This window comes from Manis javanica, chromosome 1 (assembly GCF_040802235.1).
Source record: "Manis javanica isolate MJ-LG chromosome 1, MJ_LKY, whole genome shotgun sequence".
Classification (NCBI taxonomy): domain Eukaryota; kingdom Metazoa; phylum Chordata; class Mammalia; order Pholidota; family Manidae; genus Manis; species Manis javanica.
In genome coordinates, this window is record NC_133156.1 from 131,810,450 (window position 1) to 131,833,886 (window position 23,437).

General features: G+C 33.5%; 1 protein-coding gene across 2 annotated transcripts in view; it reads left to right on the top strand.

Annotated features, from left to right (window-relative positions):
- Positions 1–23,437, top strand: part of LOC108404220 (cadherin-10) — a 161,144-nt gene that overhangs the window by 29,850 nt on the left and 107,857 nt on the right. For both annotated transcript variants that reach the window (XM_037001642.2, XM_037001636.2), the window contains exon 2: positions 22,413–22,769. In XM_037001642.2, coding sequence (XP_036857537.2) covers positions 22,539–22,769 — 231 coding nt within the window. In that variant the 5' untranslated portion in view covers positions 22,413–22,538. The remainder of the gene's footprint in view (positions 1–22,412; positions 22,770–23,437) is intronic.

Below are 23,437 nucleotides of genomic sequence, written 5' to 3' on the forward strand. Positions count from 1 at the left end.
TTGTATTTTGCGAGGCCCCATTATTCAAACATGCCTTTCATCTTTATTTGTTTGTATTTTCCTACTTCATAAGTCTCCATTGCAATCATATAGCCTATCCTTAGATCTTACAGAGTTTGTCCTATCAATAGCAAGTAACTATTTTTTCAGCACTTTCGGATTCACCATGTTTGTATTACAGTTCTGTAGGAATATTGACCATATAACAGAACCAGAAAACACCCTTATCAAGGTTACTATAAAACTATATTCTTATCTGTCTGATCTGAACTTAATCATACTCTTCTACAATGTATATTTTTACTCAGAAAACAATCTGTTAGTTTTGATGTTTGTTTCAGATTCAATGTTGTGTTTGTTATTTTTCAATTCTAACAAATGCTTCACTCAACACATCTACATATTGAAAAGTTAAGTCAGGGTGTTTTCAGTGGAGGTGGGAGAGCAATAGGAACACAGTTCAAAAAGGCCTTTCTGCTTGAAGTCTTCTTCTTAGAAGCAGTGAAAATATTCTATCTGTGCTATGTATCATGCCTTTAGAAGAGACTGGTTCTTTAATGACCAATGAATCTGCTGCCAAATTAGTTTATCGAAAGTTTGAGACAAATCGCCAGGATGTCCTTTGTAACAACAGTCTCAATTCCTACTTACTAAGAATGTCTTCACCAGCTGCCCCAAATACATCCAAGGACATTCTTTCATTTTTATAGTAAATGAAAGATGTCATTTTCTTTTCTTTAGTGAAGAGTATGCTTGCAAACCAAACAACAGAGCAAAGAATACAATGAGAGCAATGAACAAAATTTGGAAACTGCCATACAGGAAAGAAAGAGAACAGGGAAAACAAAGATGATTTGATCTCTCTTTTTGTTAGGAAAGCTATAAAAGTGAGTCATACTACTATGAAAATGAATCTTATCTAACCATCAAGTTCTGTACACTTGCTCATAAATATATTAACAGCAAAGAGCATAAATGCGTTGTTTTTCCTGAGTTTTTTTAGAGGTACTTTACTGATGAAGTTCAATGATGATACCTAAGCCACTTTCCACTCATGCTTTACTGCTCATTTGCAGTTTAATTACCCATTTTGGTTTTAAGAAACATGGCTCCAGTAAAGATGTAATGGAAATCATTCCATTTCACTCTTTACCATTTTTCCTATATGAAAATGCTCTAGTATTGTCCTTGATAATGGCAGTGATACCCACAATCAATTATTTGCAGTTTGTCTGAGAAACAGTAGATGTGAGTTACATCTCACAGAGTGGTGAGTCCTCATGCTTTTCAAATAGGTTACTGTGCAATCCTGATAAAGAAATCCAATCATCTTTAAAAAAAAAGACTCAAGACTTTAGTAGTAATATTCCATCAGAGGTTGTCATTGACGCATTTGTTGATGGATTAATAAACTACCATGCATTACCAAAGTTCAATTTGTATCATGTCAGTTTGACTGTATTGATTAAATGGGACCACACAAATAAATTTTAACAAATGAGAAAAATAACTTTAAAGTGGCTGCAAGAAATATGTGTATTAATTTGAAGACTGTTTATGTTCTTAGTTGCGATCTGAATTTCTAAGGACTATTGTGTTCATGAACCTTGTTTTTCATTCCAATATTATAGAACCAAAAAGAGCATTAAAAACTTAAACTGTTAACACAATGATAAATTAATGTGAGTCCTCAATTGTATGAGCACTGTTATTTTGTGTCAGTAAAAGAATAAATTGTTTTAATTCAACTATATCATCAATTGAAAGATGTTTTCTATATTCAAAAGATGAAAGAATGTAAAGAAAAGCATATTTGAATCAATGAAATGAGGTCATTTGAAATGGGGTTTACTCCAAAATTTTCTTAAAGTTTTTTAGAAATTTCCTTTTTGAAATGGAACCACATTAGTTATGGTATTTATTATAGTTTAAATAACTATTCTTAATTCCAGTGGGCCTCTAGGATACTTTGTTCCTTTCCTGCATATATGTGTCTGATCATAAGTAAAGGATAATTTTTTCTAGAATATGTAACCCTTTTTATAAGTAATTTTCTGGATTATTATTGTATTGTATATTAATGTGTAGCAAATTATCAGAAAATTTAAGCTGCTTAAAACAATATACATTCATTATCTAACAGAGGCTGTGAGTCATAAATCCAGGCATGTCTTAGCTGGGTCCAGTGCTTTAGCATCTTTCACAGGTTGCAGTTCAGGGTGTCTGTAAGGGATTATAGGATTGTGGCATTGTTCAGTTCCCTAAGGGTTGGTGGACTGAGCGCCTCAGTTCTCTGATGGAAGTTGGCCATGGTCTAGGGTTAGGTCCTTGTCACATGATCCTCTCCAAATGTCAACTTGTTCAAGCAAGCACGCAAGCAGAGAAGGCAAGAGACAGTAAGAGGTAAATCACAGTCTTTGGAATTAATATCCCATCACCTCTCCTGTTGGCTAGAGACAAGATGTTAGGCCATGGCACAAAAGGAAGTGATTACCACGAGTGTGAATACCAGGAGGAAGTGATCAATGGGGGCCGTCTGAGATGTATAGCTACCACAATCATTAATTAATTTATTAGTCAATTAAAATTGATTAGATTATTAGTAAAAGTCTACTCTGAAAAATAGGAGGAAAGAATTTCTAAACAACATTTCTACTTGTTTTATTTTCTCCCTTGTAACTGTTATTTTGCTGTTTTACAAGTTATGAACAGTTTATTGTTAGAAAAAAACATAATAAAAAGAAAAGAAAGAGAAAACCTATTTTAAAATCCTAGTTTAGCCACTTACTAGCTATATTTCATTAGACATGTTAATTCCTCAGCCTTTTGTGATCTGCCAATTAAATGGGATTAATACTTAATATGATCTCGCTGCTGGTATCCTGTGAGGGAAAAATGTTGCTTTCTAAGAATTATATTGATTGGTGATATATACAAAGATCCATGCTAGATCCTAGGGATAAAAAACTAACTAATAAATAGTCTTTTCCTAGAGCAGTGAATATTCTAAATTGAGAAACAATATTTAAACTAAATAGAAATATGTCTGACCAATAATAGTCACTCAGCCAGTGTTGGCCCTTCAGAGGCACTTTGTTCTTTTTCTATTTTTTTACTAAATACTGATTATTTATCTTTCAGTCACAGCATAGAAACAATTGTTATGTTCTTAGGAGATAAGTTAAAGGGGCAGCATCCCTTTCTTCTCCAGCACTCTTATCTGTTAATTTGCATTTCCTGCCCTCTTTATCATTTCTCATCTTTCTTCCCAACCCCCTAAATCCACAGACGTACAAGCCGTTAGACTGAAGAAAATAAAATACTGAGAATGAGAATATTGCCAGGAAATATTTATTGATGTTAGGATGAAGATTTCACTAGAAATATTAAATCAATATATAATCTCTATATTCAGGGATCATAATTCCATTTGGTAGAGCTATTTAACACTGCCATTCAGAAGAAATGTAATGTTTTATTCATGAGTGTTTTTTGAAATAGAGGCCAAACAGTCTTATTTATAATATGAAAAAAAACATTAATATTTAAATATCCATCTCAAAATTTAATCAAATACAATTATCATAGTGGAAGTAAAAATAAAGATGACCCTAGTCAATACAATTTTTAAATTGACTATAAAACCACTGTTTATTGAAGTTAACAATTCAGTTTATATTAAAGAAGTTATTTAAGGTGACGTTATTTTCTATAGTCCAACACATACATCTTAAAGATTCTTTGTCTTATTTTCCCATTTGTATAATTAGAAGTCTAATTCACAGTATTTTAAGAACTAACTTAGTGTTTGTGAATGTACCTTACTCAGTTGTTGGCACATAATAATTGGTCAGCTTTGAAAGTTCATTTTCCAGAACTGTCTCAAGATAGTATTAGTCCCCAAAGCAAGGATCAATTAGCTAAAAATGTCCAGTGTGTATGTACTAATATGGGATATTTCTGGCTCTAGGGTCCCCTTAAAATATAGTGATAACTTTTACTGGGTTCCCCTCCCTGCCATTCCGCTCTGAATCCTTGCCTCCCACTATAATGGTTACTAACCAGTGTTACTGCCTGAATTCTGGGACTGGTTGGGGAAGAGGTGAGCAAACGTCTGACAGGCAGCTAGTTGCATTATCAGTGATTCTGCTGGGTGCCTGACCAGGAGGCAAAGCCAGCTGACGAGGGAATTGGGAGGCACTCAGCAGTGGGGAGAATGACTTGAGCCACAGGGTTGGGGGGGGGGGGGGCGGCGGCGCAGGGCAATGCAGATGCAGGGAGAGCTCGAGTAGAGAAGAGCGGGAGCCATAGCATTTCGGGGAAGCACTCACAGCCCTGTGGTGGTGGCATGTGGTCTCTTGGATTCCTGTCGGTCTTTGGTGCAAAGTGGCTAGTCTCTGAAAACCTACACCGTAGTCATTTGGGGCTGTAATCCCCGAGTTGTGCTGGTCTCTGGTGTGGTGTGTTTGGCTTTGTATTTTCCAATGGTGTCCTGTTGTAATCTGCTGCTAAAGTCTGCAGTCTCACTTTCTTTTCCTCTCTCTCTTCTGGTTTGTTCTGGTGCATGAGTTGCTTCCTCTGAATATGCTTCATTATACATCTTATTTTACATTTTATCCTTGTATGGTTTATACATTTTATTCTTAGTTCTTTCCACACGGAGGTTTTAATAAAGCTTTTCAAGTTCAACAATTACTATCAAGGCATTTATTCTACAAATACACTGAAGAAAATAAAATTTAAAACTCAGTGCTAAGTAGTCACAACTTTATTCCATCCATACCCTTGGAGCCTAACACCCAAAACCTCCAGTCTAAAAAGTAATGTTAATCAGTTAGGGTGTAACAATGAGCAACATGTGTCATGGGATATTTTTAAATGCACAAATTTTAGTTACTTTAGAAATGCTGCTTATTCAATTTATAATAATATCTCTATTTCTCTCTGTTGAATTTTATGCTTATATAAAAGACTGCTGTACTTTCAAATCCTGATTATATATTACAGTATCTGGTTTAGACTAAATATTAAATAGTTGTTCACTGAATGGATTAAGTGATGGGATGATAAAATTTTTAACGACTTCTCAATGCAATTTGGAGAATTATGTTATATTTTGAAATTTTTTGTTAAAATTATTAAGAACATAATTAAATCAAGCCATTAAAATCAACACATATTGTGTTGACAGAGTAAAGAAAAGTCAGGAGAAATGATTCAGTTTTCTAACAGGATCTATTATTGTTGCATATCTTTTCTCATTACCACTGGTCTAAAATGGGTCATTCTGTTTGCAATCTGCTTTATTTAGTAAGAATTTATGTAATTTTTTAAAAATACAAAATATTATCTTACATACAATGCTTAGTGTCCTTTCTCCTAATACTAAGATTTCTTGTCAAGAATATTCCAATAGCAAACAGGTTTCAAAACCTCGTCAGGCAGCTAAAATGCCCAGGGTGATGATATCAAAAAAAAAAAGGACTTGTTTTAAAATGTAAAATATTTAGGTCAGCCTAAGAGATAAAATATTTAAAGTATTAATAAAACACTTTCATGAAATCATGACAGAATATTTGCTTTTGCTTCAATATGAACAAAACTTTCATTTGTATGAACTCAGATGAAAAATCCCTACCTCGGTGAATAATACATAATTCAACTTATTTTGAGAAATCATTAATTTGACTTTTTCAGATATAATTTTAAACAGTATAACTAATAGACATCTCTAGACAAAGTATAAAATTCAGTATATGAAATTCTAACTTGTAGCTCTTTAATTTCTCTGGGATTTATAAGGGATTGTTAGAAAGCTTAGCATGTAAGTCATAAAAATATTATTCCTTATTTATAATTTATGTTAGAAATTTGTGTGTGAATAAAGTGGAAACAATAGAAGCCTGGTGATGTATTTCATAACTTTTGTTCTTATAAATAATGCAACCCTGTTGAGTTTGTTTCCCTAGTTGGCCTCCCTAACATGTGCCCTTCCCTATTTTTGTTCTGTTCCAATAGATACTTGTAAGTATCTAAATCCCTTTGAGAATAACTTTCCCACCTTTGTGTCTGCCTCCAAGGGAAAATGGAATCTTACTTTAGTCATCTAATTAGCAGTGGGAGTCTCTGTGCTGTAGGCTTCAACATTAGCACAAGTGTGTTGAGGTAGTGTGCTGACATCAATGAGCACTTTATTAAATTACACACTTCCCTAAGTAGGTGCAGGCTTTCAGGGCCCTAATATTTCATGCACTATTGTACGAATTCCCTGTTTTCTGAAACTTTGTGTCCAGGACAAGCTGAGGATATAAAATCCTAATGAGATTATGTAGATATTTTTTCAATGATATTTGGCACACTGTTAGGTGTGAGGTTTGGTCTCTTGTTTTGACAGCTAATATCTAGCTAGAATTAATGAATAAGAGGAAACAAGAGGAGCATATTATTCAGGGCCTTGTTTTCTTTGGAACACCAATGTCTCAGAGTAGAATAAAGGAACCACTGATCTGGATAAAATTTCAAAGTGATATGCCTTTTCTGGATAACACATATTTCTATTTATAAATATTACGTAGTGGTTTTTGTTTTGTTTCTTGGTTAATTTGTAAAACCACACATTGTTAAATGCTCTTAATTATTAAAATATTTAATATTTGATAAATGCAAGTGCAATGAAGGTAAATATTTTTTTTAAAAAATGATATTTATCCTTCTGTATAATAGCCATCCTGATAGGTGTGAGGTGAGATCTCACTGTGGTTCTGATTTGCATTTCCTGTTGACCGTCTTTTCATGTACCTGTTGGCCATTTGTATGAAGGTATAATTTACATACAGTAAATTTACCTTTTCTAGTGTAAAATTCTATGAATTTTCACAAATATATACAGTCTTATAATGACCACACAGACAAAATAGAGACTATTACCATCTCCCCAAAAAGTTTCTTTGCAGTGACTAGGTCCTAGCAACCAGAATCGGTTGTATTTTATATCCCTATACTTTAACATTTTCAAGAATGTCATATAATAGGAATCACACACTGTATGTGATTTTTGAGTCCTATTTCTTCTGCTTAGCATAGTTCATTTGAGATTTATCCATGTTATTACAGATATCAATAGTTCAAATGGTTTTATTGAAAAGGAGAATGCCATCTTGCTGCACTCATGGTCAGTTGACTGCATTGGAGTATGGGTGAGGACCTGATAATATGGGTAAATGTAGTAACCACATTGTTTTTCATGTGAAACCTCATAAGAGTGTATATCAATCATATCTTAATAAAAATTTTTTAAAAAATGAAAAGGAATATGCCATTGTATGGTTGCATCAAAGTGTGTTCATTCACAGATTTGAGGACATTTGGATCATTTCCACTTTTTGGCAATAATGATTATTAAATAATATAAAATGAGTGTGACTATTTACATTTAGTTTTATGTGAACAAATATTTTTATTTCTCCTGGACAAATACCTAGGGTGTGAATGTCATATCAAATAATAAGTACATGTGTACTGTTTTAAGAAACTGCAGTTTGTTTCCTAAAGTGGCTATAATATTTTGTAATCTCACCATCAGGGTATAAAGTTTCATTTTCAGCATCCTTTCCAAGACTTTGTAATATATTTTTAAAATTTTTAGTTTTTTTAGTGTAGTAGAATGGTATGCATTGTGATTTTAATTTTCAAATTTCATTACATAATGGTGATTGATATTGATGGAAATTGATGTGTATTTGCTACCTGTGTGTTTATTTTTGTTGAGATGTCTGAGTCTTTTGCCAATTTTTAATTGGATTCTTTGTGTTTAATTATTGAGTTTGACATTTCTTAGTGTAATGTGGATAAATGCTATATCAGAGAAGTGTTTGCAGTAATTTTCTCCCAGTTTATGACTTCCCTTTATGTCTTTAATAAAAGATATATGATATATGATAAAATATATATACATTTATGAAAGATATGTATTTATAAATTTTTCTTTTGCCTCCTTTATTAGGATTAATTTCTTCCTTCTATAATCTAGTAAATGAACAGCTTAGATGATTGACTTGATAAGTTTGTATTTATTGAAGTTAGAGTTTAATACATGAAATTCCTTCTAAGTACTTCATTAGCTACATCCCACAAATTTTGAAATACATTGGTTTTTGTTTTCAATTTTATTCAGTTAAAATATATTCTAATTATTTTGCACTTATTCTTTGATGATGGGCTATCTAAAAGTTGTTATTTAATTTTGAAATATTTATGCAATACATTTTTGGATCTCTTATTAGTTACTAATTTAAATCCATTACAGTCAGAGAAGTGTTGTATAATTTCAGCCTTTTAAATATTCTATGACTGGGTTTTATAACTCCAGGTATGGTTTTCTTACATCTTACATGTATACTTGAAAAGAACGTATTCTCTGATACGTTGGCAAGAATGTTGAAGATTGCTATTGTAATTGTGCAGTTGTTGATTTTTTGTTTCTCCTTGCAGTTCTATCACTTTTTGCTTAATGTATTTGGGAGCTCTGTGTACATATTTATGATTGTTGTATTTTCTATATGAATTAATCCTTTAATGTCTTTATCTCTGGCAATATTACTTGTTCTGAGACTTACGTTATCTGACATTAATTTAGCCAGTCCAAATTTTTTATAATTAGTGTTTACATGGTCAGCCTTTTATACTCTTTTACTTTCAACCCATCTCTATCTTTCTATTCTAAATGAATTTCGTTTATAGAGCATAGGTTAGTTTCTACTTTGTTTATCAATTCTGGCAGCCTGCAGACTAGGATACTAATTTTTCTAGTATTTGGAAAAACTTTACCTGTCCTAGTAATTAACTTTAAAAATATAATAAAATTTATTATAAGCTTATTATAGTTTATCAAAATTTTATTATGTTTTTCCTGTTGATTAACTTACTTAATCAAACTAAAAATCAAAATTAAAACCTTGTTCTTTATATTCATAGATCTTATCTGCGCTAACTGGCAAGTGTAATACCTTGAAAAGTGTCATGAATTTTTTTTGATTAGTCCCCAAAGTTAGTTAATTTCTTTCAATTGCACAATTTCTTTTCAATTTTGAATGTGTAATCACCACTTTAAATTATAAACTTAGAATGCATATTTGTACTATACATCAGTTATATCCAGTATTTGGGGCAGGGGGCAGTTGCTTATCACTACAAGCTTTATGATTTTCAAAGATAATTTGTTTTTTGTGTTTCTCATATAGTTTTATTATCCATTTCTCAATACTATGTGTTCTTATTCTTCAGAGCTTTAAGGTAGATTCAGTATTAGAGGTATGAGCCTACTGTCTATGTGTTTTTATGTATGTGTGTGTGTCCTGTATGTATGTGTATCCTATGTGTCTATACATGTCCTGCTTGGTTTGCATTAACATCTGAAGACAAAAAGCACAGGCTGAATTGAATGGTCTACAACTGAAGCTGAGAAGGACAGAAACGAATACCTCTAGTTATGCAAATCCAGTACTTCCTCATCCCACTGTTCTCTGGGCCAGTGGGTACCACAGATGGTTTATTCCTGCCCTGGTAGTTGACCTACTCCTATTTAAGAAATTGAAACCAGCTAGAGGTTCATTATCAAATGAAATCCAAGATAACTTATGGAAGGGATTTTAAATTGGTGAATGTATATGTTTACAGAACAAATCAGGAGAAAATCAGAATGAATACAGAAGGCTTCCATCTAGAAAATTAGGACTTGAGACATTTCCTTTCTTTGTGATTCTTTATTCTCATTCTATAGCTGACCTTTGGGAGAAAGAAGGTGAGAAAACTCAATCTAAATAAAAAGAAAGTGAGAAAACTAACTCCAAATAAACTCTTAACTTCTTTTCTATATTCCCCTCCTACTTCCCCCCAACCCATATGTCTAGAGCTCCATCTTCCTAGGTGGTGGTAGGAGGCAGGAAAATAAGTTAAAATGTCTTTATATGGAAGTGCATACTATATAATAACTTCCTTTGCTTAACTCAGTCCATTAAAGGCCACACACACACACACACACACACACACACACACAGCAAATAAAAGGATACTTTTCCCCAAGATGCAGAATGCGTGTTTTGAGGAATAGTACAAAAGTCAGGATATCATACCACATAATAAGTATCCTCATAGCAAAACTCCAAAGGTGCCATGTACACATGGAGGAGGAATATACAGAAGTTAAACCAACTACCCATGAGAGCTGAGAAAAGCTGAACAGCGAGCACTGTGCTTGAGAGAGTGGTTTGCAGTTAACTGAGTGAATGGCATTTTGTAGAGTTGGCCTTAATGGCCCAGATGTTATGTGTACTCTTTGTTTCTAGCACTGATCTTAACCTATGAAATTCTTATTTAAGTGATACATCTTTCTAGTTCCCACAGTGATTGTAACTGAATATGAGCTAAGTGTGTATGTAATTGTTTCATAGAACAACACATAATCTCTTCTACTATCTGAAAGCTTACAAATTTCAGTCTTCAGAAAATGTGTAGTTTTATTGTGGTGATTTTTTTGTGTGTTGCACTGGATTTGGGCATCAAATGATTCAGTGAAATAGACTTGTAAACTCTAGTACTTTCTAATATTTAAAAATAATTACAGGTGAGGATTTCCCCATTGATGTTTGTGTTACAAAAAAAAGTCAGATACACATACATGAAAAACAGATTTTCTTAAAGTGGGTAAAACTCATCTCCTGAAAGCTGGAAAGCTGTACTGCAGTGGAATGTCAAGAGGCATAGCAGGGGATTGACAGTGGGCCAGCATTAGGGTGTGAAGTTAGAGAAGGTAGGGGTCAGAAACCAAAAAATGTAGTTATACTTTTTAAGGAAATGTTTTAAATCCTTTTTTTTTTACTTACTAACTTACAATTTTAACCAATTCCAACTTTCCTTCCATAGACACAATTCTTAAAATGAAAAATTAGCTGCTCACTCTTTTTTCTCTAGGCGACTTGAAAAGCAAGTTTATACTTAGAATTCAACATGTCAATGATATGTTTCAAGTCAAAAGCTATCTGGAATTTACATGTCCAAGCATGTTTTCATTAATGTTTTTCATAAATATTATTTACCCAGAATCTTATGATATGTGTCTAAATGCTTCTGTGGCCTGAGGTTCACATACTTCCCATGGTCTAAGAAGTCTCTCATTGCCAATGGATCCATCTTTTTTGTACTCAGCAAACTGGAAGGTAGCCAGGATGTCTCCTAGATAAGAGCATTAAAATGTAAGTTTTAATCATAATAACATCTATTCATTATTAAATTATGCAGGACATTTCTGGTTATGGCACTAACTGTTTGAGACTGAGAACATCACATAACATTACTCTTGAATTATTCCCATATCTGTGAGATTAAGTTATAGGAGAAAAAAATTATTTCTGAAGTTGAATTCAAAAGTACTTGATCGTATTTGCTGCTGAAGTCAGAGAAAATTTCTCCATTAGGCAGAGTAGGCACAGAGCTTAGAGCCCTCAATACGTTTATGGAGGAGTCTGTGAAATTGTTTAAATTTCTTTTAGAATCATAGGGAAAAAACTGAACTTTAAGGCTAAAGACAGTGCTTTAGTATACAATATTAACATATGTGTCTTCATATGAATAAAGCTGCAAAATACATTTTCTATTATTATTTTTTCTAATTGAAGAAAAAGCCTAGGAAGGCAAACTGGCTAAGGACCATGAAAGTCATAACACAGCCCTGGCTAAGAAAGAGAAAACTATGGTTGAAGGGTTCAGTGGTTTGGACTCTGCACTGTAACAGATCTTTACCTAAATCTAGTCTCGGGTTTAGTCGTCTTAAAATTGTGTCATACAATCAAAGTGAAGTTACTTCATTTCATCAGTGCACATGCTTCTCTTTGTCCTCCTGAGCTTTGCACATTCTTTTCCCTATCCATGACCCACTATTCCAGTTATTGGAATGCAATCCCATCCCTTCATCTGCCAGAACTCAGTTTCATTTCTGAATTTATTTGCACACAACATGCAAAGGTGTTCACGTAATGACACTCTGACTTCCTTCCCTGTGTGTCATCTAGGACATGATTCCCTCCAAAAAGATCTCTCTGACCACCTGTTTTTGGATTAGGTGCTCTTTTCATCTATTCACACTGTTCATTCTTAGATGGTAAGAATCATTTCAGTGTAGTTCAGATTGGACAGCTTCCATATAACAAAATGTGTGGCCCAGAGACTGTGCTCCATTACATTGCTGAGAGAACAATGCTGAGCCACGGGGACTCCATCTACAGAATGAAAGTTCTAAACACACTGCATTGAGATGTGTGGGGAAAACCCACATACACACAACAATTTATACAGCTAGTTCATTGGGGTGCTCATTCTAGCTTAATACTTCAAGTATTTACAAAACCACTAGTATGTTTTGGAGTCTAGAGTATATACTTAGGCACTAAGTATTGGGAAAAAGGCCCTGTACTGTCTTTTTTAGTTTAGCTGAAAAGTATGATAAAATACCTCTTAGCCTTGGGGCAAGCACTATGAAAAATAGAAAATAAATTACGATCTAGTCCCTCTCTTCCCCCAAGAGAATGAAATTAACTAATGCAGTGTGATTCCAATTTTATATTTCAGCTACAGATACAACATTTAAGAGTTAATCCATTTTAATGTAATGGTTTCCATATAAAGATAAGATAGGCTATCTACAAATGGGCTTTTTAGTATTGTGCAAATATTGAAGCATAATTAGAATTAAAAATTAGTGCTGATAAAATTTCGTCCTTCTTTTACTTAAGCCTGACCACCTCCTAAATGCATGCCACAAAGTCAGTCTTATGATTACAGTGCTTATCCTCATGTAATAACTATTTTTATACTTTCAACTTAAGTAGGTTTTTAATGGCCAATAATGTATTTTCACATTTTTGTACGTTTGACTCATTTTCACAAATGAGTGTCAGTTATATTTATATATTTTGAAGCACAACAGCAAGAACACATTTTGCAATGCAGTTAATCCCAATTTAGTGCATATTCTACACATTCACACGGTAGAACATGTAAAGCATGTAGTGATTATTTACACAGTATTTATTAGTACACATGCAGATCTTCATAGAAGTAACTTTGAATGAGAAATGATCTTTAATTATTTTTTTCTTCCAGCTATGGGTATTTTTTCTTGATGTTCTACTAATAATGCATTGAATGGGGAATGACACCCCCGTCTTGAGGAGAAATGCCTAAAACTTACAAGTTCTGTCTCCCTATCTCTCCACTCCCTGCTTTTCAGAAGAAGTTCAAGTCCTGTATCAAAGAAAACTGGGTACCAGATGGCTTTTATTCTAATGTCTTTAAGTTACCCTGAGAGCATTCTTGCTACCTATTTCCACATAATGAAATGAATCCTAGCTACAGTAGAATAAGACTTGCAGGAAGCAGCAGGTGTAATGTCACAGCTGTATTAGCACTGCTAAGTTGATCGTGGATCAAGTTACATGTGGGACTGTCACACTCACTGCTTAAGTTAAAAAGGCTGCTGACAGTAAAGCAAAAACTCTAGGGTGCTATTCTTTAGCCCATTTGCAGCAAGAATCTTAGAGAAAATGGTCACATCAAGTTATATGTTTTATTCACCTCTCTCTCTTATCCCTACTATATACTTTACCCACCCACTGCCCAAAATGTATATGGCTTTGCAAGTTATTATTGTAAGATATTAGCAAATAGTATAGTTGAGAAGTGTATTACTGGTTTATATGCAGGTCACATTCCTGGAAAATAAAATTAATTTCAAATGGTTTTGCTTGAAGGGGAATTTTAATCTGAGAAGAATGGCAAGCCTCAGAGCTTCTTGGAATTCTGTCTGCACTAGTAACAATCTTAGCCATGTTTTATAATTTGTCTGAGACTAGCAAACCTTTGTGATGCTTATTTCATTCAACAATGATGTATTGATTACCTATATGACTGCCTTGTGTGAGATCTGTGATGTTATGTATAAAAAGGATATAAGCATAAAGTGGTGTAAATGGTCCTTGACATGTTGCTGTGCTTTTTTAGGGAAAGAACCAAGTTTCATTCTAATTGTAATACTTTAGAAATACTACAAATATTCAATCCAATTCAAAAAATATTTATTGAACACTTTGTGCGATTCCTACATTAGTAACTTTGGATGCAAGACATAAGATACTGCTTTAAAATTGGAATCTAAACAGGGATACATATGCAAACACATACTTAAAAATAGAGTTATAAATATTTAATGTAGAATTATATATTTTCTATGACATTAGAGCACAGTAGGTAATATGTAATGAACTCTTGGAAAATATGATCAAGCATATGGACTCATATTATTTCAATCCTTAGTGTAGTGCTTTGATTCAATTATCTTACATAGTGCTTAGGCTAGATGCAGAAAATGGTATCAGCTGCATAAAAAGGAATTATTTAGTATGCACTGGCTCATTTAATTGTATAAACACACCTGAAAAATGTTTCCTTATTTCTCAATGTTGAAATTTCATTAGACTGTATTGGTGCTATGAAGCTCTAAAAGGATTAAAACTGTTAATCCACAGAGGCTTGAGTTTGGTCTCAATAATCCTTAACATTTTCTACTGTAATTATAAATGGTAAAATTAAAGGAAAAAAAGCTAGTACATTAAGATCCCAATCAACATAATCAGCTGACTGGAGAATGACTAATTCCTTTTACTATCCAAGGTGTATCACAACTTAACTGATCACCTGTGATGTGTGGAGGCTTAATTAATAATTGAAATGTGTCAAAATGCCCATTATATTCTGTGATCTGCTGTTTTTGGCTTTCCTATATAATAAAATGAACACATTATAGAGAAAACAATAGTTGTGGTAACCATTTCAGAAGAGTAATGAAAATTTGAGAATGTAAATATGAAATAAGGTTCAATATGACAAATGCTTTAAAATGTACATGTAAAAGGAAATACAGCCTATAGTGTAATCTGACAATTGCTGTGGTATATGCTGACTTGAATGATACAGATTCTTCTGGTTAAAAAATTGTGGAAAAAGACTGTTCATTTAGAAATAGTGTTCTGTACTTCCCAGAGTAGCCACCTTATATTTTTATTTTCCCATCAGTGTAGTATGCTACATACCTGAGCTGTGAAGCACTAAACAGGAAAAATTCATAAATGTATTCCGAGGATAATTTTAGGTTTGGAGAGGTCTACGGTTTTGCTATTCAAATGATGTGGTCCAGCCTCATTGGCAATACCGGGGAGCTTGTTAGAAATGCAGAATCTTGTACCCTACCCAAGACTTGCTAAATGAGAACATAGAAGTTTAACAAGAGCCCCAGGAGATGAGAGTGTACATTAAAGTTTAAGAAGCACTGTTTTAAAGGAGTTACAGGAATGCAGAATGCTAAGGGATGGTTTAATAATCCCTAAACTTCATGTGATATTCATATTAAATTATTTTTGGATTAAAAGAAGGGAATGTGGTTTGGAAAGGATTTCTTGAAAATGAAATTTATTAACTGGAAATGGCATTATAGAATTTCATTATCTATTAGCATTTTCTTTCCAGAAGATAGTTTAACTGTGGTCTCAATCCAGTTGCTTCCTTCTAATTATAACTGTTAATAATTTCAAACAAATACAGCTACCTTACATAATAGGTTCATATTCTAAAATCTAGCTTTTCTTTTTTACCATGATAGTCCAACCTTTTCATTAGTGATGTTTTAGACATATATGAATTACTTAATCAAGAAATGTTTATTGGTTCATCTTTATATACATACATAACAATGTGCTATTTACTAATGAGGCAAATTCAATAAGGTATAAACACCTAGACATGATTCAGAATTATGTATCAGTGGGGGGATAGTCAATACATGTAAGAAGGTGCATGTCAGGTTTAACATTAAATAAACAATTGCATATAATATAAAATACATTTTTTAAAAAAGTTATCTGATTCTAGATATTGCATTGAGCTATGAAGTTCAAATGTTATCTTCCCAGTAGCAGATATATTTAAAATTTTTAATTGATTTGGGTCTTGGTGAAGTAGGTTTTGGATAATTAATTTAGCTAACACCCTGTAGGAAATATTTTAAACAAGAAAGATTAAGGTTAAGACAAGCTGTTGAATACGGTACAGTTGTTTGCATGAGATGATGACTTAAAGTAGTGTGGTGGCGCATAGAACAGGAATAAAAAACAGAGCTGAGAGCCATGAAGAATGAAACCAAAGGGAGAGAATGGATTAAATGCCCATATAGGAGATGGACTTGGTTAAATGCAAGTGTGAAAGGTATTCTGTCTTCTGAGTCAGGCTACTGGAAGAAGATTTATTTGTAGTACTGATAATGAAGGAACAATTTTGGAAAACATAGACTTCTAACTACATTAGAACATAACTAGTAAGAAGTAACACTGGGCAAATTAATCGTTGGTTTGTTTCACATAATTCCCCATTTTTATTTTTTTTTCATTTTGCGCATTTATAAATTGTCCATTTTTAAGAGCAGTTTTAGGTTTCCCAAGAAAAGTGAGATGGTAAGGAGATTGCGCATACGTCTGCCTCCCCCACACATCACACATGGGTGGATAGTCTCTCCCATTTCAACATTACTCACCAAAACTTTTTACTATTTGAACCTGTACTGACACATCATAATCACAAAAAGTCCATAGTTTGCCTTAGGGTTCCCTCTTGGTGTGGCACATTCTATGGGTTTGGACAAATGTAAAAGGTGTTTGAGGATTCTGTTGCTCTATCATCTTGCTCAGAGACTCTTTCCTCAGCCAAGTCCAGGCTGCCCCTGAACTTATGAAAGGCATTATTCATTTTTATTACAGTGTTTTTGATCTCTTGCATTTCTTTTTAGTGCTTTCTTAGAATTTTTATCTCTCTGTTGACATTGCCATCTGTTCCTGCATGCTGTCTACTTGACCCATAGAACCCTTAGCATATTAATCACAGGTGCCTTAAATTCCCTGTCTGGTAATTCCAACATCCCTACCATGTCTGGTACTGATACGTGCTCTTTCTCTTTAGTTTGTACTTTTTTGCCTTGTAATCTGGTTGTCTCTGACAGCTGGGCATGATGTATAGTGGTCCCTAGTCCCTCCTGTATCTGCTGTATTGTTTCCCTAAGTTTCAGTTACCTGCAGTTGCCCACAGTCAGAAAGCAGATGCTCTCCTGAAGTATCACTAGAAGGTCCAAGGTAACCTAACAGTGCATCACAATGCCTTTGCCATTCACCTCACTTCACCCTATCATGTAGGCCCTTCATCATTTTACATCATCGCAAGACGGGAAGGACAGAACTATGATATTTGAGAGAGAGACCACAGTCACAAAATGTATTATAGCATATTGTTACAAGTGTTCTATTTTATCAGTTATTGTTCCTAATCTCTTACTGTGCCCAATTTATAAATTAAACTCTATCATAGGTATGTATGTATATGAAAAAACAGTATATATAGGGTTTGGTACAATCCACAGTTTCAGGCATCCACTGGGGGTCTTGGAATGTATTCTCCACGGATAAGGGGGAACCGCTGTATTAGAAAATGGAACCACTGTAAGCAGCCCTTTAGTAAAGTAATGGGTAGGTGTGGGGGCAGGGGAAATTTCTGGAGCCTGTGATCAGTACTGTCTATAGTGACCCTATGCTTCTGGACTATGAGCTTCGGGAGTGTTCCTCAGTGTCTTCTCCCTTCTTAGGTGGGACAGGTTGGCTGTAGGGGGCTGGAGTGGATATTTTTTCCCCTTCCCCCCAAGTCAGTTAGGCTCTGATAATAAATACTCTAGTAGGTTAGGCTCTGGTTAATTAGTTTCCCCTCAGGGTAGACCTTGTTAAAAACAATGGTCTGTAGTATTTTTAAATATCATGTTCCCCCACCTCTTCCCTTTGGAAGCACAAGGGGATTTACTGTGGGAAGTTGGTCTGCTCCTGAAGGTAAATCTCACAACATTGAGGGGGCCCCCTATGACTGGGTCTCCCTGGAGATTTTAATTTTTAGAGTTGTGCATACTGAGAATCCAACAGTTTGTCAATTACAGTTCAGGTTTCCTACCCCATTACTAGCTCAGAGGTGGTTTCTGCTTCTGAGCCTCTGCTGGTAAACTGTGTTTCCCTCTGTCTTTCTCTCTTTCCTATCTCAGGAGAAGTAGATTGCCCTGAGTCCTCACATCCTTTATGGATCCAAGAAGAGTTTTTGGTTTTTCCATCTGTTCAGCTTGTTTTAATTTATAATTTAAATTATATATTTCCAAGTTTCTTACAGATGAAACCAAACAAAACCTTTTTTTTAATTGCCTAGTAGCCTTCCATTGTATATCTTGTTTGTTTATCCATTAACCTGTGACACTGGACTTATTTCTAGGTTTTCACCATCATCCATAAACTGCTATGAACATACATATACAAACTTTTAGATGAGCATATGCTTTCATTCTTCTTGTATAAAGATCTAGCAACAGAAGACTGGGTTACATTGTAGATGTACTTTTTACATTTTAAGAACATGTCAATCTTATTGACGCTATAACAGTTTGCCACAAACTAAGTGGCTTAGAACAACACAGATCTATTACATGTCTAGATGTCAAAAGTCTAAAATCAAATTGTCTGTGGGACTGTTTTCCTTCTGGAGGCTCCAGGGAAAAATCTATCACTCTCCTTTTTTTTGGCTTCTAGACTTCCTGCATTCTTTGGCTACCGTCCTCTTCCCCAGGACAGTCTAAGCTCTTGCTTCTATGATCATACTTCCTAATACTCATTTTGATCCTTCTGCCTCCCTCTTAAAAGGGCCATTTTAAATGATCCCATCTGAATAATCCAGGATAATCTCCTGGCTCTCCAAGATCTTTCAATTGATGATATATGCAAAGTCTTCTTTACTGTATAAATTAATATATTCATGGATTTCACAGGTTCAATGGATTAGTATATGAACATCCTTAGGGGCCATTATTCAACCTACCCCACTGTCCTCTGAAGAGGCTACATCATTTTACATTCCCATCAGCAGCGTTAAAGAGTTCTGCTTCCTCTGCATCCTCACCACCATTTATTAATGGTCAGTTCTTTTAATTTACAGTTCTCAAATAATGAATGACATTGAATATATTTTCATGAGTTTTTTTCCTCTGTCTTCTTGTGGAGGCATGTCCTCATATGAAAAAAATATTTTCCCCATTTATGTTCGATTCTGTGTTTTTTGATTGTTAGATTTTGAGAGTTCTTTATATATTCTGTATATAAGTCTCTAATTGGATGTGATTAGCAGTGTTGTATATTTCTGCCAGCCTACAGCTTGTCTGTTTTTTATCTTAACAATGTATAAACTCGTCAGGTTGCAACCATTAAATATGTACAGCTTTGGGTATCTCAATCATACCTCAATAAAATGGTTTAAATAAAAAATACAATAAAATAGAATCAAAGGTATGAAAATATTAGGGTTGTTTTTGGTAAAAAATGAGCAGACCTACATACTGAAATCTATAAAATGTTAATGAGAAGAAATCAATAATGTATATATAATATGTATATCATTATGTATTGATATAATAAAATGCAGTGTTCATAGGTTAGAAGAATCAATGATGTCCATTTTCCCCAAATTCATCTGAAGAGTCAGTGCAAATCCAATAAAAATCTCCACAAGGTTTTATATACATTTGCAAGGTAATTATAAAATTTAATTGAAAAATGCAAAAGACTTATAAATTACAATAATCAAGAAAGTGTGCTACTGGTAACAATATGGAAAAATAGATAAATGTAATAGACTAGAGGGTCCAGAAAAGACCCTCACATATATAGACAGCTGAGTTTTAACAAAGTTGAAAAGGCCATTCAGGAGAAAAGGATGGGCTTTTCCACAAATGGTGCTGGAAGAAGTGAGTATTCACAGGCAAAACAAAGAGCTTCATATCTTCCACCATACACAGAACTTGATTCAAATTGGACCATAGACTTACGTGTGAGAACTAAGGCTATAAAACCTTCAAAAGAAAACATAAGAGAAAATATTTTTGGCTTTAAGTAGGTAAAGATTTTTAGATATGGGACCAAAAGTCAAGTCTGTTAAAAAAAAAAAAATTCATAAATCTAATCATAATTTAAAACTTTTGCTTTTCTTATTTTTATTTAATCTTGTTATTGTTTGAAATGGTTTCATCAAATAATATATATGTATATGTTTTCAATATTTTTAATGATGTTAGGTAATTCATTAAATATTAAAAAATGAATTTTACTATAGATTCTTCAGGAAATTCATCATTAAGTAGTAAAAACTAAAACAATAATAATAATAATAAAACTCATGTATATATGGTGTGCCAATTATTTGCTAACAACTTTTACAGATCCAATCTCTACCCATTTCTTCCCCAAAATATGGGTGTGTATTCTGGAGAATAGTGTCTAGCAGGTCCTCATATGAAAACAAAAACACGTTATTTTGGTGAATGTTCCTATGAGGATCCATTCAATTTGAGTTTTTGTAAACTCAGTGCTTTGTACTGTAAAACCATTTTATGCACCAGATAATTTCTATACTCCAAGTATAGCATTACATGACTTTATGTTAATACAGTTTACATCTGTCATGTTGAATGCTTCCCGTGCTGTGGAGAGCTCCACTGTCATTTAATACACTCAAGGGAAGTTCTGCCTTCACCATTAATCTTCTTCAAAAGCATGTGTGTATTAACCTTTAAATCTTCTCAATAATAAACCAAAAAAAAGTAAACATATTGCTTACAAATCATTGTGGATGAAAGCATAAATGTCAATGCCACCATCTTATAATTCATTGCCATATTAGAGAAATGGAACTCAATCCTTCTGGTCCCTGAGCCACTTTTTATAATAAATATTTTATCACATCGTGAAATAAAATTCATACATAACAGAAAATAAAACAAAACAAAAATCTACAGAGACAGTTTTAAAATAAAAATAGAATTCTAATGTTAATATAAATGAAGCATGAAATAAAGTAATCATCATTTTAAAATATGTATTTCCTTACTAAATGTTGAGGTTTAACTACATAGAAGAGGTAATGGTACTTAGATGTTTGATTCAATTTACAATTCACTCAATCATACAATCAAACTGTTTATTGAGCATCTACTGTGTGCAAGATTTTCTTCTAGATGCTAAAAACAGTAGCAAAAATGAAGAGACTAATTCCCTTCCTTCATGAGATTACAGCACGGAGACAGAACACATACATGGTAAATAAATAAAGCACATGTAGTATATTGGTATATATAAATGGTGGGGGAGGTTTCAAGAAAACCTGCAAAAAGCAGGGGTTCTACTTAATTGGATATCTACTGATGGGAAAGCCGAGGGAACAGGTAGACAAATCTTGGTTGAAGAGACTAGCATATGAAGTGTGTTGTAGAGTAAAGAAGGACACTTTGGAAAGATGAGAATTTTTCAGGGTGGTGGAAGAGATTGAAGTGACTTATAAAGTCAGAAGTGAGCAGCAGGTATGAAATCCAGTAAAGAATTGTAGGTACTTGTTAGACCTTGGGTTTATATCAAAGTGAGATGAGGAGTCATTGGAGTGTTTTTTGCAGGGAAGTGACACGATCTGACTTACATTTAATGTGATTGCCTGGCATATTTTGTTGATAAAATAAGCACAGGGAGGGAGGAGGAGATGCCCATCTGGGGCATCATATTGGAGACCAGCGTAGTGGCAGTGAGGGTGGTTAGAAAGAGACAAATTGGCCAAGCATATTGAAGGTATAGCTGAAAACATAATTAACCATTTTACACAATAGTATTAATTACATTAGAATTTATTTACTATAGTAGTGACTTTTTTTTCTCTCTAGGAAATTAGGTGTTTCACAGACCAATCTAAGAGGGAAAGAAGGAGAGGTCTCCAGCCAAAGGGACTCCTGTTTTTGGTTTTACTTTTACATTCGAGCAGGATTAAATGTGAAGAAACTATGCCATTGTTTAGAAAACATTTAAATATCATTGCATTGCACAACCGACACCTATTTTCTCTGTATTTTCAATTTTTTAATTTAAGTTTTAATTTGATTTTTGTTTAAAAATTGACCTGCAAATGAACTGCATCTCCACTCTACACAGTATAGGGATTAAAATTCCTGAAAACTGTTAAAGTACCAAAAGGAAAAATAAATGAAAGCTGATTTGTTTGAAATTATTTGCCAGTATTTTTTCTTAAATTGTAGACTTGCTGTTAGGCAAGTAATGTTTCTCAAAGCTAATCCTTATTTTATGCAAAAAAAAGGAAAGAAAAATATTTGGTAGATACTATTAATTAATTTTGTCACTTTAAAGCAACATGTACCATTCATAATGTTGTCAACTAACTTTTTTAAATTTGTTTCTTTGTTTAAGGCTTTTGGAAACATGTCCAAAACATTGATGAAATGTTGGAAACCAGTTGAAACACAGTAAAATCCAGCCCAGTAAAATAAGACTGCTTTCTCCTCATCCACATTGGAAATATTCAAGACTTGAACTATGACAATATATCAATTTCTGCTACTGTTTCTACTCTGGGTATGCCTGCCACATTTCTGTGCTCCAGAGATAATGTTCAGAAGGACTCCTGTGCCCCAGCAAAGAATTTTTGGTTCACGTGTATCTAGGAGTGATGGCAAAATTCTACACCGTCAAAAACGTGGTTGGATGTGGAATCAGTTTTTCTTACTGGAGGAGTATACAGGATCTGATTATCAGTATGTAGGCAAGGTAAGTCTGTACTTATATTTCAAATATTTACATTCTTTCTTTGTATTTCTTAGTAAAGAAAGTTCCTTCATAAGGATGGTTTAAAGACCATCATTCTTATAAAGTTGATTCTCTAAATATCTTTGGAATACAAATTATAACTTGAAAAACTGTGGAATGAATGGATAAAAGTAGGAATTCATTTACTAGAATTCATGATAAAAGTAGGAATTCATTTGCTAGAATTAATTCTGTTCACTATCTCATGGATTAAAGAAGTACCCAAAATTGCAATTTTAGAATCGCATTTAGAAATAGTGAGGATACTATATATCAATATAGTCTTTTACAAAGATAATTCATTTATATTTTATATGTAGTTTGCACTGCTGTTGACTTCAGTGAGGAAGAAGAAAACATATTTAAAATTTATTTAACATTCTATAGAATGAGAAAGCAAAAGTCACTAAAATATGCCTTAAGGCCAGGAAAAAAACTGTGTATTTAGAAGAAAATGTATTCCAGTATATATTATGTTTTCTTAAGTCCTACTATGAGTTTGTTTATATAAAGGAAAAATAATGGAAAGACAAACAGATAAAAGTAATTTATTTATTAAAAGTGAATATGATGTGGACAGAGATGAGTTTTCATTCTACTTAATTATAGAAGTTAGGAAAATTAGCTGT